Genomic DNA, 17,730 nt, shown 5'->3' with positions numbered 1-17,730 from the left:
GGCTGCCCATTATCCCCATCAGAAAACAAAAGATACAAATTTCCCTAAAAGTAACTGCCTCCAGGGCATGTACAAGAAAATGTGTTTGCATTGCATGAGGCCCATTATTATATAAAAAGTAGGAAGCAAGGAGATATGCTTGAAGAAACTGGAGGTAGGTAGCATAAATTACATCTACTTGCAGATTACATTTTTCTTACCTGAAAGTCAAAGGATTCATCAGCTGAAGTATTCATAATATTACAGATCTGAAATGACAGAAAGAGAGAGAGAGAAAGAGAGGCACATGTTTAACTAACAACAAAAAATTGATGTGAGCATTTGTGTATGATTAATATATGGCATGGAGGCTAATCAAATGCTTACCAATCCAGTTTCTGCAACATAGGCTGGCAGACCGCTTGCCAAAGCCCAGTGGTCTGCAGGAGGGTTTCTGTAATATATAGGAATAATTGTCAGTATGGCTGCTTATTGTTAATAAATTTGTATTTCTTGTATTTTTGTGTTTTCATTTTCAAAAAGACAGGTACATGCATTTTGCTCACCCTAGATTTGCTAATGTCTTGCTTAATCAACACAGTGTAGAAGTATACACAGCAAAACACCCACACCACACTTTTTTTTCTGCAGGGTATGCTTTAGGGAGAAAATCATTCTAGCTTGTACAGAATTAAGCTTTATTTATTATGCTGGCTTCTTTTCAGATGAGCCTTGTGAGTATATACCAGCTAGAATATAGTTCTTGATGTGTTAAATAAAGTAATGGCACCATATTTAATACAACTGTCAGCATTCCCTTGCATTGAGTCACTTTAAAATATCCCCACAAGCCTCTCTTCAGCCCTTGTATATCTATTTCCGACAGTGGAAAAAGGGTGTGCAAATGACTATATAGTGAAATATAAATGAAGAGGGGGCAGTGTCTGCATAATGGGATTCATATAATAGCCTGTAAAAGTAGATCTTGATTCACATTTATCAGCAATAAAGGAACATAGTTGCACGTGAGTGTAAAGGCACACAGTGCATCAAAATTTGTATACTTGCAGTTGGCTAATATGCTAGGAGCAGCAGCTATTGTAATACAGCATTTGATGCCTGTAAGCACCTCTAGCCTCCCCCAGAGAGGGCAATGTGACTGCAGGGGGGTGTGATCAGTAATGATATCAGTAGTAAAATAATATGCCATCAGCTAATTGAACAACAACTTATGGGCCAGTTACTTGTGGTAGAGATATTGCATGTGCATTAGCTAACATATATGATCTGCCACCTGGATCTGAAGGAATGCATGGACTTTCCTATACCAATACCGACCATGGTGTATGTACATCTTACTATTCCAGCTACAAGGGACCTTTTCAGGCAGAAGCAGAGAAACAGATGATTCCATGGTTATATCACAGGTTTTGGCCTTCAGAGTACTCAAGATGTCCCTCAATAAATGTCTGCTAAAAGTGGAAGAACATATCTATTTCACCTAACAGTGTGGGAAGAAGAGAACCACAAATGTGTGCGGTCTCTCTAAAATCCCTGCCTCTCTGAATTACTATAAATTGCACATGTGGCAACAGAGGCCCTGTTTGATGTCTACAGATAGCATTATGTCAAGAAGAAAGCCCATGGTAAAACCCTAACTTGGTATAAAAAAAAATCAGAGAATGGGATTCTGAATTATTAGATCTACAATCCAAACCTTTGTCAGTAAAAGCTGAAAAAAATCAAAATCATTTAGAGATGAAAAATAAAGTAGAAGTATTAAACAATAAATACAACAACATTCTAACACATGAAACTAGTTTAGCTTTAGAAAAAACTAAAAATTAATACCTTGGCTGCTTCTCCCAAATATCTACATAATTTATCCACAACAATAAAAATACAATCAAAAGCTAGTAACATTAAAAATATCTTCCATGAAAAGAAAGGGAAAAATGTCTCGGATATAGGTGACATTCTTGATGCCTATCAAAATCACTATATGGAACATTTCCAAAAATAAAATACACATATTGATCAATTAAATCTAGATGAAAAATGTTCTAATAGAAAAAAATACCAGAAAAATTAAAACTAGATCTATAAGCACCCATATCCTAAAAAGAAATTACAGATACAATAAAACAGGTTTAAAATAATAAAGCTCCAGGTATAGATGGCATAATTATGGAAATATATAAACGTTTTCCTTCAAAGATATTATCCCTCTTCCATAAAACTCTATTAGAAATTCAGTTACAAGCTTTAATACCACCATCTTGGAGATATTCATTAATCACACCAATCCTAAAGGAAAACAAATCCCCAAACCTCTGTACCTCATATAGACCTATATCATTATTAAATAATGACTATAAGATATTCATGACAATATTAACTAACAGAATGAAAATACCACTATCCAAAACAATAAATAATGATCAAACTGGATTTATATATCATCAACACACACACACACGACAATATTAAAAGGATAATTTCTCTTACAGATTATGTTAATAAATAAAATAAAGAAACACTCATAATTGGCTTAGATATAAAGAAAGCCTTTGATTCCCTAAATTGGGATTATTTATTCAAAATCCTAATGCTAGCTGAATTTCATGTATCCTTTTTTCATCTCCTAAAGAATATATATACAAATAATTTAACATATGTCAAGTTAGATCCTTTTACCTCTGAATCTATACATATAACAAAAGGCACTAAACAAGCATGTCCTATGTCACCAATTCTATTTGCTCTGGTTATTGAAATATTGGCAGATTATATAAAAATCAAAGGAATAGATGTTTATGAACAATACAATTCTAAAGTAATGCTATTTGCTGATGATATATTGCTAACATTATCTAATATAAAAGAGATATAAGAAGAATTAGATATATTAATTGTCAAGTTTCACATGACTTCAGGACTCCATTTCAATAAATCAAAATCAATTTTTTTATTTTTAAATAAAAACAAAGAACTGGAGACTAAGGGGGATCACATCATATGGAAACAAGAATCTACCTTAAAATATCTAGGAACTGAGTTATGCAAGGATAATAATTAATTAGTCTCAAAAAACTACAACAATATCATCAATACAATTAAAATCTCTGTGAAAATATGAAACAAAATAATATTAACATTTGAAGATAGGCTACAGTTAATAAAAATGGGTTTACTGCCCAAGATCCTATATATAGCCTTGGCAATACAACTGTTACCAGAAAATAATATACTTAAAGAAATAAATTCATGCCTAATAACATTTTTATGGTTTCCCAAAAGAAACAGAATAGCTTTAATATATCATATCAGACCATGGAAAAAGGGAGGATTAAACTTTCCTGATATAGAAACATATATAAGAGCATCAATATTTAAAACAATCTCAGATTGGATAAGTCCAAATTACTCTGCAAATTGGAAAGAATTACTAAATGTAATATCAATAAATGAATTTGATTTACAAAAAAAATTTTCAAATAACAGATAAAAACAATTTGCCATGGCACATATGTATTAGTATGCAATATAATATAACTAAACCCATTAAAACTAGTATGATTATATTATTACATTGACTCACTTAGGAAAATTATTAATGCAAATGTAGATTTAAAAATCTGGTTTTATCTTTTAATACCATTTATAGTCACAAAGAACTTTCCACATAAAATATATAGAGAAATTATTAATTAATGGAAACGGAAATGGTTTGTTTGTCGGCTCCAATGTATCAAAGAATTAAAAGTTTTAAATATGCAAGTAATAAAAACAACATACAAATTTCCACAACAGGACACTAACTATACAGAGTATTCTGTCATATTCATAAGATTTAAGTAGAATAATTAACAATTCTTCATTTAAAGAAATACCTATGTTTATAAAATTCATATATGAAATCATATATAATGACTTTGACATGGGAAACAGTATTTCAAAATTTTACAAAATATTGATAAACTATAAAACAACACCCAAAACCTCATATTAGAAATATATAACAAAAGGACACTCAATAGAGTTAACTGAAGATACTAAAACAAATATCTTATTGTTGGTAAAATATACATCCTTTACACAATACTGGGAAGTTTTTAATTGGAAGTGCTTGCACAGAGCATTTTTAACCCTAGATGGAATCAATAAAATTAGTTCTTCCATAAAAGGAATATGTTGGAGATGTGAGCAAGTACACAATGCAGATTGGAACCACATTTTCTTTGATTGTGTTAAAATTAAGCCATTTTGGAATGGTATTAATAACTTTCTACAAGCTTTATTTAATGAATAATTTTATTTAACTAAAGCTCTTGTATTATTAAATGTGAACGAAGGTCCTTATTTCAATAGGTCAAACATGTATCTAGTATGGACTATACTTGCAATTTCAAAGAAGTGTATAACAAGAAGATGGAATACAAATACAATACCAACTTTGGAAGACTTCTACAGCCTACTGAAGACCACAGCATTATTGGAAATTAAAATTAATAAACTAAGAATTTATCCAAAGCCATTTATCAACAACCCTTGGGGAAAAGTCTTATCATTGATTGACACTATACAATAATTAATCAGACACTCTGATAATTGATCAGACATACTTATAAAGTAACTGTATATTTTAAGATCTGTTATAGTGTCAGGCTAATGTAAATAGTGTACATAGTTATTTAAGATATTATGTATAAATACTATGGAATTCATTCAAATTTATTTGAAAAATAAAAAATAAATTCAGAAAAAAAAAGAAGAAAGCCCATCATTCCATGAATTGTCACATTCTGTGCAATTTACTGGGTAGTAGTGTACTTGGCACTCATTAATCCAGTCATTGATTATAATGTCCTTTTCAGTATGAACTTGACCAAACACTTGTCACAGCTGGAATGACCACAACAATTCCTCACTAAGAAGATCAAGGACATAAGTCCTAAAAGCTGTGTGGACTGGCTCTTCTTCATATCATACAGGCTACTGAATGTCAAGCTCTGTCTCACATGTAGAGCCTCAACAGACCTTATCCCATCAGACCTCTTACACATTTGTAAGTCCAATGGTGATATAAACACTCACTCAAGGTATTTCAGCCTCTTCTGCAACATAAATAGAACATGTTGGAGAAATACGTATGTATCACACTTCACATAAAGTACTTCTCTTACTGTATTGAAATGTAGTTTAGACAAATAGATGGGTGTCCACAAATTTACCCCCCAGATTAACACTATTGTCCATCATGGCTAGAGACAATGTGTAAATGTCCCAACATACCCTTGTTCTACCCATCTCTGAGTTATTTGTACACAAATATAAGGGCTAAACTCAACCATGAGAACATAAGGCTAGGCTTTTTTAAGAACCTCTCTGATCAAGAGCCTAGAAGTAGCTGTTTACCTATGACTGATAATCGATGTGATTGCATTGTGTCCTGGCAGTACCTATGACTCCAATCTATGGTATTAAAATCATCTGTATCCCCACTTCTTGCACATTGAAATTCCATAGTTCTGCCTAGCAGGAAAGTGCAGGCACACTTGTAGTCCCATCTATCTACAGTCCCAGACAGTATATACCCAATTCTCACCTTGTGTCCTTACCACATCTCAGGTGATACATAATACCCACTGAGGTACCAAGTCAATGTACAAATGGTGTGCTGCACTAATTTGCAAAGTAATTCCTTTTATTCTAACATTGTAAACCATACCAACACTGATTGTTGATAGCCTTCTACAACTTCTACAACTTTATGTGAATTATGATTTAAGAAAATGTGCTTTCAGTAAAATGTGTATTCAATTAAATGTTTTCAATGATTTTTGATTCAATGAAAAGCAATTAAATGAAATAACTTGTGCCCATCTATTCAAAAAGCTATACTATTAATAGTTATCCTTTAGAGACTCTTTTTTTTAATCACTTCAGAGTTCCCATAGAGAACTACAAAGTCACCAGTACACCAGCAGATATAAGCTCAGTAATTCAGCTTATGTGTAATACATGTCCTTTGCTTCTACACTCCTGCTTCCTGATTTGTCATTAAGCAGTAACTGTTTTATTTTCATTCTTTGGATGACTCAGGATGCATCTCTATTGAGAGAAAAGCTCAAATAGCTATTGTGAATCCCCCTCCCCCCATGACAGCAACTACAGATGGGTACTTGGTCATTTGATTCCTCAGTAGGAAAGTCCCAGTTATGAGTTAAGGCTGCCAAATGACTCCCCATATAGTTTTCCTTACTGTAAAGCTATTCATATTCCAGAGCTTTTAAGGGACTTTTTATAATACTGACTGCCTGGCTATGGAGATCTAAATTACAATGCTACAGAAGTTTTATCAAGGAAGGATTATAGTTGCTTTGGTCATCATTCACATTGTATGACTTCCCAAACAGGCACCACAATGTGTCAAAAACGCAAACATTTACCTGCTACTTTGTATGTGCTGAGAAATTACCTCAGCACATGCAAAACTCAAAATAAACAAACAAAAAAAATACTAAAACATTGTTTTAGTCTCCCTGCACCCCCACAACACCTGCTAATTATATATACTAAATCCAACATCATAGAAAATTGAGAAAAGGGAATATTCCCAAACCCTGAGTACTGTGCAGTCTTGTACATCTGCCGACCAAAAGCAGGTAACTAAGCAGATGTCAACCAAACACATTGTGATTATTGTACAGTTGGAAGGAACTGCTGGAGATCTTGAGTGCAAAATAAACTTTAAGAAGGTCTTGAACTACAGTTTAGCCCTATTGAGAAGATGAATAAGATATCAGTTGAGTTAAATAATTGATCAGCTGCTTAAACAGGACATGCTTTCCAGCAGAAGAGAGTGATAGAGGAAGGAGGAACCTAGGTCAGAATGGTGAGCATGGAATAAATATCTCACTATCACAGAGAAAGGGGAACAATTTGATCTGTTTGCAGTATTTGGTTATAGTGATCAACTAAACATATTCTGCCAGCTTTGATAATTCGATTAGTAGGATATTCATCAAAAGAAATATGTTGATATACCTGTCAGTGAGTTGTCAACTTGATGTTCAAAAAAGGACTACATCATGCAAAACATAAATGGTTTTCATACTAAAAAGCTATTATATGTGTTAGCTCCGCAGCAGTCATTTTCTTTATCGGTTTGTTGTCAAATGCCTGCCATTTCAATCTGAGGCTCAATCAGCAGTGAATCAGCCCACACAGTCTAGCTGGCATTGCAGGAAAGATGCTTCCCCTATGTAGCAGTAGTTTCTGCGTTCCTTGATTCATCAAAGGTTTGATAATGAAACTCCAATGGGAAGGAAAGGGGAAAAAAGTTGTGCAACTATTACCTTGCTGTGTGAGCTTTTCCTGGGCTAGGAATCTACAGGGTAATAGGCAATATGATGTAAGACAATAAAAAATGTGGAAAACTATTTATTTAACTCATTAACCCTGACTACCCAAGCTGTTACCCCTGAGTGCCTTCAACAGGCGTGAGAAAATGTAGTGCAGATTTGTAGTTGAGCTTCATGCAAAACACGCTGAAATCATAACTGAACTTATAATTTACCTTGTTTAGTTACGATTCAGTGTGTTTTTACATGCTGGTCACACTAAACTTTTAGTTCAAAATCTGCTTGCAAGTTGTTGGTAAAGCAAGTGGTGGCAGCCCATCGGATTCTTGCAATCCAAGCCGCCACTTGCATAACACATCCACCCCCAATATACTTTTATTTTCCCCAGATAAATAGAGGGTCCAGCAGCAGGTATTTATTTTCTTTTTGCTATTTGGAGATTTACCTGCTACTGAATCCCTCTATTTTATTTGCACACGGATCACTGTTAGAGAGCCACACTGGTTGTCCGGATCTTACGAGGAGGTTCCCAGGTTAATTCTTATTCTGCTTGGCCTGCCAACAGCTTTTTTTTCTTCAGGTAGGCTATTGGATGCTGTTTACTTCCCCTGATCTGTCTCTGGAGTTTGTGTTACCACTTGCTGATGTTTACTCCTGTTTACTGCCTCATGTATACTGCCTGGTATAATCTCTTGTAACTGCCTTAGTGGGCAGTTTCTGGTTCTTGTGCATAGTTGGAACGGCTGTTGCGGCAGCATTAGTAGAAATGTTAAACTGCTGCATCCCAGTTATCATTTTCTGTATTTACAGCAGTGTCTGCCAGATTTAGTGACAGAGTAAATGTAAGTTTCATTGCAACTGTCTTGTGCCTGAGAGGCATGTTTTTTTTATTATAGTTTATGCAGAATTTTAGCAGACTGAAGAGTAGTATACAGGGAAAAATAACCGGGTTCGTGGAACTGTTGCTATGATGTTGTGATGAGGGCATTGGGTAGTGCTTTGCTTTTATTTTTTACTATGTATGGGTCGCTGTGGGTGATGCGCACCACTCTCCAACTTCTGAGTTTGTGGGCTAAAATCACTCAGTTAACAAATCAGCCTGGGAGATCGTTACCCACCCCTGATCATCATCTCTGCTCTGCTGCTGGACAAACCAACTAAAAGGCTGTATTTTTATTTTTTCATAATAAGGTAGTAAGCCACAAAAATTTGGGCTAGGCTTATAAATGCCTTAGGGCAGATAGCCTAGTATAAACCTATGAACCTATGAACCTATGAACCTAGCCCCAGTGTGTCGTGGTGTAAGCGTCAGGTCAATTAAACATCAAGTGTTGTCAGTGGGCACCTTTTAACGCTGACTAGAAAAGTGCTGACGACACTTGAAGCAGTTTTCTGAACCACTTTTCCTTCCTGGTGTAGAATTGCACATTTCTTTTTTTTCTCAATTTTTTTTAATTTTCAAATAAAATAGCATTTACATACTAATTTTAAATATCCTTTTAAACAACTATATACAATATTTACAATAGCGAATTGTACATTTCTGAGTGATTTCTCGCTGTCGTTCACTGCAAAATGCAATGGTTCCTATAAAATAATTCTGAACTTCCTTACTTCAGAAAACATAACAATAGTTTTGTCAACACAGTTTAAACCTCCATCTTTCTTTGCGATGATACACATGTAACACTTGATCAGTATTTTCAGATTGTGTACATCAATGACTGTGTTGGTTCATTTTTCTCTGTCTCTTGTCTGTCTTTTGTAAAATATGTGCTAGGCTGTAATAATCCTTTCAGACACATACATGGTCAATTCCAAACTCCTTAATCTCCCTCTCTTAGATCCAGATTGCCTCGTGGTTTTGGCATCTTTTCAGACTTGTTGGCTGTTGGGGAAGCACCAACCAAGAGGAGAAAACGCTGAGAGAAGAAAGGAGCCACTTTTGAGATTTTAAGTATTTTTCTTCAGATTATTTGCTAAGTTTTTCTGCATAGCCGCCTACTTTGAGCATTTTCTGGCTTGCTAAACTTGATTTCTGCATTGGTAACTGTATTTAGAACACAACCTAGAGCTGTTTACTGAATTTCCTGTTTGCACTTATTTTTAAAATTGTTTTTTTCTTAAAACTTGCATTTTATCTGTCTCTGGCCTAGCACTCAAGTGTGGGGTCATTTACTGCACTGTTATAACTTGTTGATACTTGTGAACCTCTGCTATCTTTAAAAAAAACAAAAAAATCTTGCTTTTTTCCCACTTTTCTGAGATTTAAAAAAGTTCAGTTACAGGCTTGCTGTTCTGAACTGTTTGTAAGTTTTTTGAAGGCCATTTTTTGCTTGGGCTAAAGGGAAGTCTCTCTGTTCATCAGTGGCAGTGATAAACATTGAGCAGCCTGCCTGCCCCTGTGGGAGTGGTTACTGCCTTGAAACTGTTGTTTTATTGGCCATTTTGGGTCATTTCCAAACTCCTTGATCTCCCTCTCTTAAAACCAGATTGCCTCATGGTTTTGGCATCTTTTCAGACTTGTTGGCTGTTGGGGAAGCACCCACCAAGAGGAGAAAACGCTGAGAGAAGAAAGGAGCCACTTTTGAGATTTTAAGTATTTTTCTTCAGATTATTTGCTAAGTTTTTCTGCATAGCCACCTACTTTGAGCATTTTCTGGCTTGTTAAACATGATTTCTGCATTGGTAACTGTATTTAGAACACAACCTAGAGCTGTTTACTGAATTTCCTGTTTACACTTATTTTTAAAATCGTTTTTTTCTTAAAACTTGCATTTTATCTGTATCTGGCCTAGCACTCAAGTGTGGGGTCATTTACTGCACTGTTATAACTTGTTGATACTTGGAAACCCCTGCTATCTTTAAAAAAACAAAAAAAACTTGCTTTTTCCCACTTTTCTGAGATTTAAAAAAGTTCAGTTACAGGCTTGCTGTTCTGAACTGTTTGTAAGTTTCTTGGAGGCCATTTTTTGCTTGGGCTAAAGGGAAGTTTCTCTGTTCATCAGTGGCAGTGATAAACATTGAGCAGCCTGCCTGCCCCTGTGGGAGTGGTTACTGCCTTGAAACTGTAGTTCTATTGGCCATTTTGGGTCAATTCCAAACTCATTGATCTCCCTCTCTTAAAACCCTCTTTTGCACGGTTTTGCAAGTTTGTTGTGCATAGCGCAACAATGGGCAGCGCCTCCTAATTGGGTTTAAACTATTCCTGGCTCCACGAAGTCTGCTCTTCACTTTTTCCCTTAGAACTGCTCTATCTCTCAAATTAAACACCATATTCTCATTCTAAGGCCCTTCACTGGTCCAAATAAGTAATCTTACAAGTTAGCACTATTAAACCATAAGCACTACTTACTCTTATACTCTCTACGATTACCTTGACCCCTATTGGTCCATCTTAATTCAGTTTCCATATATTACTCTAGCATGTCCAAAGGTCAGTCAATGGTTTCCTCTCCAGTCCAGCTGGTGAATCTGGGAATTCTGAGGCAATGTTACAACTGTCTCATGTACACAGACAACCCTCTCCTCCTCCAAAAAGGTTCAAATATATGTGAGAAATGCAACCATATAGCCAAACTGGAGGCTGAGCTCTCTCATCTCAAAACTGGTGAAACCAGTCAGGAGGAGAAGGTAACCTCACACAACACAATTCCAGTATCACATAGTCCCACCACATCAGCGAACCAAACACATAAATACGCAAAAACATACTCAGAGGCTCTAAATAAAAATCTACCTAAGCAACAGAGACCTCCAAAGCAGACATCCAAGCAAACGCTACCCCAAAACAAAACACGCACAACACATAGCCCACAAAGTCAGTGTGCCAAGCAGCCACAGCCCTTAAGGCTGAATAACACACCTGATACTCTTGTAATAGGTGACTCTATTGTCAGACACACTGATGTCCCACTCACCAGGCTGAACAAAGAGAAGGTCACAGTGAGCTGCCTGTCGGGCACTAGGATCTGCCACATAACTCAAGCACTCAGGTCACTCCAAAGCAAATACAAATATGACTCAGTCATCGTACATGCTGGTGTGAATGACCTGAGACGTGCCTCCCTGGACTACATGAAAAGAGACATAGAGGAGCTCTCTGATCATGTAGCCCAGGCCGGTATGACCCTGACCTTGAGCAGCATCTTACCCTCACCTAGAACGATGCCACAGTACAAAGACAAAATGATCGATTTTAACAATTGGCTAAAATTTTGGTGTCATTCAAAGGGGATCCAGTGTCTGTCAGCCTGGAATGACATGCTCAACAAGCCACGTTGCTTCACTAGGGACGGCTTGCACCTGTCACCACTGGGCTTTCAGATATTGGCAAAGGCTCTTGCCACCTCCATAGTGCCTTTTTTAGGCAAGGCTCAAAGATCAAACCCACCTCCATAGACAGCACAAGGAACAAGAAACTAAGGGTAATGCTGCTAAACACCAGAAGTCTTAACCTCAAGATGCATGCACTCGAAGCTCTCCTCAGTATGGAGAACATCGATATCTGTGCAGTGACAGAAACCTGGTTCTAGGCTCCAGAGAGCACCCCAGCACTACCAGGTTATACCTCATGCCATGCTTTTCAGCCCCAAAACCCGGACCGAACCACAAAAGGAGGGGGAGTTTCCATATTTATCAAGGATATCCACACCTCCAGGTTAGTGGCATTGCACGAAGTATCGGAGATCATCCATAGTTTCATAGTTTCATAGTTTAGTACTAGGCTATCTGCCCTGGGGCATTTGTAAGCCTAGCCATAGTGATGTGGCTTTTGCCACCCCATGAAATGGTACAAAAATGTACAGAATAAATTTAGAATACTGTGCCTCTGTCTAGTAGTGACACAATGAAGGTCCCCTTATATAATAGAATTAGTTTACTGTGCCCCTGTCTAGCAGTGACACAGATGTGACCCCTGGGGTAAACTTACGATCTCCCATTCACTCATCAAGATTTCTCTTGAAGAGAGTCAGTGAGGGGCTCTGCCTAATATGAACTGAGATCTTGTTCCAAAGCATGGGAAGCCTCTGGGTTATGAATCTATCCCTCCAGCATGTCCTATTCATACTTGTGCTGAGGTTTAAGTCTTTAGCTCTCGTGGTCCTGATGGATTTGGATTTTTTGAGGTGGAGCATGTCCATCAGATCCTGATTGGACATGGCCTTGTACGTCAGGCAGAGATCACCTCTGAGCAGGCGGTATGCTACTGAATAGAGCTGAAGTTTCTTTAGTCTGGCAGAATAAGACATATGTTGGAGACCCTTGATCCTCTTGGTGAGGTACTTTTGTGGTCTCTCCAGCTATTACAAATGCCGGGTGAGGTACATACCAAATGGGGCATTGTACTCAATCATGGGTCTGATGAGGGAGGAGTATAGGGGTACAATGACATCCTTGGATCTGGATGTGAATCCCTTCATGATGAGGTGTGCAAGGTAGAATGTTTTTCTAACCACTTTGGCAACGTGGGTGTCAAATGAGAGGTCACTGTCGACTTGGGTCCCTAGGTCTCTGATTACTTTTTCCATACTCTGTAGGTTGCTGTCTATGTGATAATTTGTGGGTACTTTGTTTTTCCCAAAGGGGATGACTATACATTTTTGGCATTTAGTTTAAGGCCGTGACTCTGGCACCAGTTGTCCGCTTCTGTGAGGCCTTTTTAGGATGTATGTGTCCGCTGGTGTATCGACTATGGCGCCTAGTTTGCAGTCATCTGCGAACTTTGTCAGCCACAACCCTCCCATGTTTGCTTTAACATCTGAGAAATAAATGCAGAACAAGAGGGGTCCCAGGGCAGATCCCTGTGGGACACCACTTGTGACTGGCTTTGAGTCTGACATTGCTCCAGCGATTTTAACTTTATGGGTTCTGTCCTTTAGCCAGTTTGCAACCCATCTAGTGACATAAGGGTTTACGTTTAAGCTGTTGAGCTTATCTATGATGCCTGAGTGGGGTATTGTGTCAAAGGCCTTAGCCAAGTCCAGGTATGCTGTATGGACTGCTTTGCCCTCATCAATGGCTCTAGTGACTGTTTCGAAAAAGTCAACCAGGTTCAAAAGGCAGGATCTGCCCTTTACAAAGCCAAACTGGGTGGGGTCAAGTGTCTGTAGGTCCCCTATGTCTCTGTTTATGAGTTCCATAATGATTCTTTCCATAGCTTTGCAGACCAGGCTGGTTAAGCTTATGGGGTGGTAGTTCCCAGCGTTTGTAGAGGTACCCCCTTTGTGGAGTGGGACCACTATTGCTGTACGCTAGTGTTCAGGTACATATCCTGTAGTAAGGCTAAGGTTAAATAGCATTTTTATGTGCGGGTTTAGCTCCTTTTGGAGTTCACATAGCACGCAACCCGGGATACCGTCAGATCCCATTGGTGCTGTGTTTTTAGCTTTGTTGAGGGTGGTTCTCACTTGTACATCTGAGATGACAGGGAGATTACATTCAGCTGGGAAAAGTATTTCTTCTTTTGGGGGTGAGGGAGGGGAGAAATTTGCACTGAACTTGTCAGTCAGAATACTGGCAATATCTGTGGGTTCAGTGTATTTTTTGTTGTTGTGAACTAACTCTGAGCATATCTGAGGGTTTCCACCCAGGTTTCTAACATAGCTGAAGAAGGCTTTGTGGTTATCTTTAGTGTCCTTAGCGATTTTTCTCTCAAAGTTGGCCTTGGATGTTTTTATGAGAGAACGTAGTTTTCTGCTAATGTTGATCAGAGATGTCTTCCCTTTATGGGATTTTGCTCTGACGTGCAGTAGCTTCCTTCTTTTGTTATACAATTTGTTAAAGGCTGAGGTCCACCAGGCAGGATGCTTGCCTTTGGTGGAGAGGGACTTGAATTTATTTGGGATTGCATGATCCATGCATTCTTGGAGATGTCCATAGAAAGCATTTGTGAAGGTTTCGGCATTGTGGGATGTGGTATCCACTGGCCCATTGGGCTTAAAAGATACCATCTCAGTCTTAAGAAGAGTGAAGTCTGCTTTTGAGAAGTTTTTCACTGTGGTCTTTTGTGCTGGGGGTGGAGGTGGGATATGTATATCCAGGGTGATTAGTTTGTGGTCAGATCTCACTAGTGAGGGGTATACCTCTGGTGTGGAGCATTTTGTCCCCATGTTTGTGATGATCAGGTCTAGTATGCACCATGTGCAACTAACAGTGGGCAAGACTGCTTTTCAGTTTATAGCATCCTACAGACCACCCTCTCAAAGTCAGGAATCCCACTCGGCTTTCCTGAAAACATTGGAGAACATGAAGATCTCTCCGAAAACCATTATATTGGGCGACTTCAACTACCCAAACATAGACTGGGAGCACTACTCAAGCCCCAGCACCTTAGCCCAAAGGTTCCTGGAAATTATAAACTCAAATGCTATGGAACAACTAGTCACCACTCCCACAGGAGGGGATAACATACTAGACCTGATCATTACCAACATGGGTACTCTATGCTCCATACCAGAAGTATATCCCTCATTGGTAAGATCAGACCATAAATTAATTTCACTGGATATCCACATCCCGACCCCACCCCCAACCCAGAAAACCACAGTGAAAAACTTCTCAAAAGCGAACTTCTCACTTCTCAAAACGGAAGTGGAATCCTTCAAGGCCCCATGGCCAGTGGAAACTATGGCCCAAACTGCAGAATCCTATATAAATGCATTATACGGACATCTCCAGGAATGCATGGATCATGCTATCCCAAACAAAACCAAGACCCAATCATCAAAAGGCAGGCGTCCAGTCTGGTGGACCCCAGCCATAAATAAACTGCACAACAGAAGGAGGAAGCTACTACATGATAGAGCAAAATCCCTAATAGGGAAGGCAGCTCTGATCAGCACTAGCAAAAAATTACGATCCCTCATAAAATCCTCCAAGGCCAGCTTTGAGAGAAAAATTGCACAGGACACTAAAGACAATCATAAGGCTTTTTTCAGTTATGTTAGGAACCTGGGATGCAACTCCCAGACTTGTTCTGAGTTGATTCTAAATGACAAAAAATACACTGAGCCCACAGACATCGCCAATATCCTGGCAGACAGGTTCAGTGCAAACTTCTCCACCCCCCCCCCAAAAGAGCAAGTAACTATCCCGACAGAGGGCTGCCTCCCAAACATCTCTGATGCTCAGGTGAATGCTGCCCTCTCCAAAGCAAAAAACACTGCTTCCATGGGACCAGATGGCATCCCAGGGTGCGTCCTACATGAACTCCAAGAAGAACTAACCCCTCAAATAAAACAGCTGTACAATCTCAGCCTCACTACAGGATATGTGCCCACAGAATGGCGTACAGCAACAGTGGTCCCACTCCACAAAGGTGGAGCCTCTACGGACCCTGGAAACTATTGCCCCATAAGCCTGACTAGCCTAGTCTGCAAGGCTATGGAGAGGATCATCATGGAGCTCATAAACAAAGACATTGGGGACCTACAGACACTAGATCCTACCCAATTCGGCTTTATCAAGGGCAGATCCTGCCTTTTGAACCTGGTCAACTTCTTTGAAACAGTCACCAAAGCCATAGATGAAGGGAAGATAGTCCACACAGCCTATCTGGACCTAGCAAAGGCATTTGACACAATACCCCACTCGGGCATCATAGATAAGCTATCCAGCTTAAATATAAACCCCAATGTCACAAGATGGGTCACAAACTGGCTCAAAGACAGAACCCACAGAGTGAGAGTTGCTGGAGCCATGTCAGACTCGAAACCGGTCACAAGTGGCGTCCCACAAGGTTCTGTCCTGGGACCGCTCTTGTTCGGTATATACCTTTCTGAGGTACAGGCCAACGTGGGAGGACTATGGCTCACAAAGTTCGCAAATGACTGCAAACTGGGCACCATAATCGACTCTCCAGCTGACACAAACATCCTTCAAAAAGGTCTCACAGAGACGGATAACTGGTGCCAGAGCCATGGTCTAAAGCTAAATGCCAAAAAGTGTATAGTCATACCCTTTGGCAAAAACAATGTGCCCACAAATTACCACATAGGCAGTAACCCATTAAGTACAGAGAAAGTAATTAGGGATCTGGGGACCCAAGTTGATAGCAATCTCTCCTTTGACAACCACATTGCCAAAGTGGTTAGAAAGACCTTCTACATAGCCCACCTCATCATGAAAGGATTCACATCTAGATCAAGAGAGGTAATCGTGCCCCTTTATTCATCCCTCATCAGGCCTATCATAGAATATCATGCCCCTTTTGGGATGTACCTTACCTGACACCTGCAGCAATTAGAAAGACCCCAAAAGTACCTCACCAAGAGGATCAAGGGACTCAAGCAGATGCCATATGCTGCTCGGATAAAAAAACTCCAGCTCTACTCAGTTGCATACCGCCTACTTCGAGGCGATCTATGCCTGACATATAAAGCTATGTCCAATCCAGAATTAATGGACATGCTCCACCTCAGTAAATCTAAATCCCTTAGAGCCACATGCTCGAGGGACTTGAACCTCAGCACAGAAATAAATAGAACTTGCTGGAGGGACAGATTCATAACCCAGAGGCTCCCTTCACTCTGGAATAGAATTCCAATTCATGTTAGGCAGAGCACCTCACTGAATCTCTTCAAGAAGAATCTTGATGAGTGGATGGGGGATCGTAGGTTTGTCCCGGGGATTACTTCCGTGTCACTATTAGACAGAGGCACAGTAAACTAAACCTTAAAAAGGGCACAGTATACTCAAATCAAGGGGTGGCGTAAGCCAAACAAAATCGGGCTAGGCTTGTAATTGCCCCAGGGCAGATAGCCTAGTATGAACCTATGAACCTATGAACCTATGTGTACAGTACAACTGCTCTAAGCAATAATGGTTTTGATCTGTGAGGTTCACTTATTCAAGGTTTAATCTGATAAAGGGTATTGACAAAATCTGTAATCTGCTCAGGAAAAGCAATAGTCAAAATGAATACTGGCTTTAGTTGATTTAGTCAAATATGAAATGGTCGTTTGTTATTAAAAAATGCATTGGAGAAACAGATGCTTTCACTTTGATAAAGCAAATATTTTCTTGGGTGTTGTCCATATGGTGCTACATGGAGACTGCAAATGGTAGCAATCAGCAGGGTTTACCAGCTGTAACACAAGCAGAGTAGTAGAAAGATCTGATGAGTAGGACAGACGTACAGGGGGACGGAAATAAGAATGCAGTGACGGTAGGAGGATTTGGACAGAACTTTATAAGAGTATATAAGGGAAACCTAGACAAGCTAGAATTTTCCATGTGTGATACCACCTCCTGTAATAGAGACCCATGGGATATATGCAAAGACCCCAAATTAGGTGTAATGTTTGACTTTAGATGAGTCAGCTTTTCTATAGATAGAGCAATAGATAGGTAGAGGGAGAGATAGGTAATGTGTCATCGTCCA

At 38.9% G+C, this 17,730-nt stretch overlaps 1 protein-coding gene across 1 annotated transcript in view; it reads right to left on the bottom strand.

Moving 5' to 3' along the window:
• The window catches only part of LOC122800395 (rod cGMP-specific 3',5'-cyclic phosphodiesterase subunit beta-like), a 1,051,627-nt gene that overhangs the window by 554,412 nt on the left and 479,485 nt on the right, over window positions 1–17,730 (bottom strand). Inside the window, exons 7-8 of the mRNA XM_044069844.1 lie at window positions 367–433; window positions 201–248 (exon numbers count right to left, since the gene is read on the bottom strand). Of these exons, the coding sequence (XP_043925779.1) occupies window positions 201–248; window positions 367–433 (115 nt within the window). The remainder of the gene's footprint in view (window positions 1–200; window positions 249–366; window positions 434–17,730) is intronic.

Source organism: Protopterus annectens, chromosome 4.part0, assembly GCF_019279795.1.
Source record: "Protopterus annectens isolate FY-2018-M chromosome 4.part0, PAN1.0, whole genome shotgun sequence".
Lineage (NCBI taxonomy): Eukaryota > Metazoa > Chordata > Ceratodontiformes > Protopteridae > Protopterus > Protopterus annectens.
Note: the sequence above shows the minus strand (reverse complement) of the source record. Positions and strands in the feature narration are given on the sequence as shown.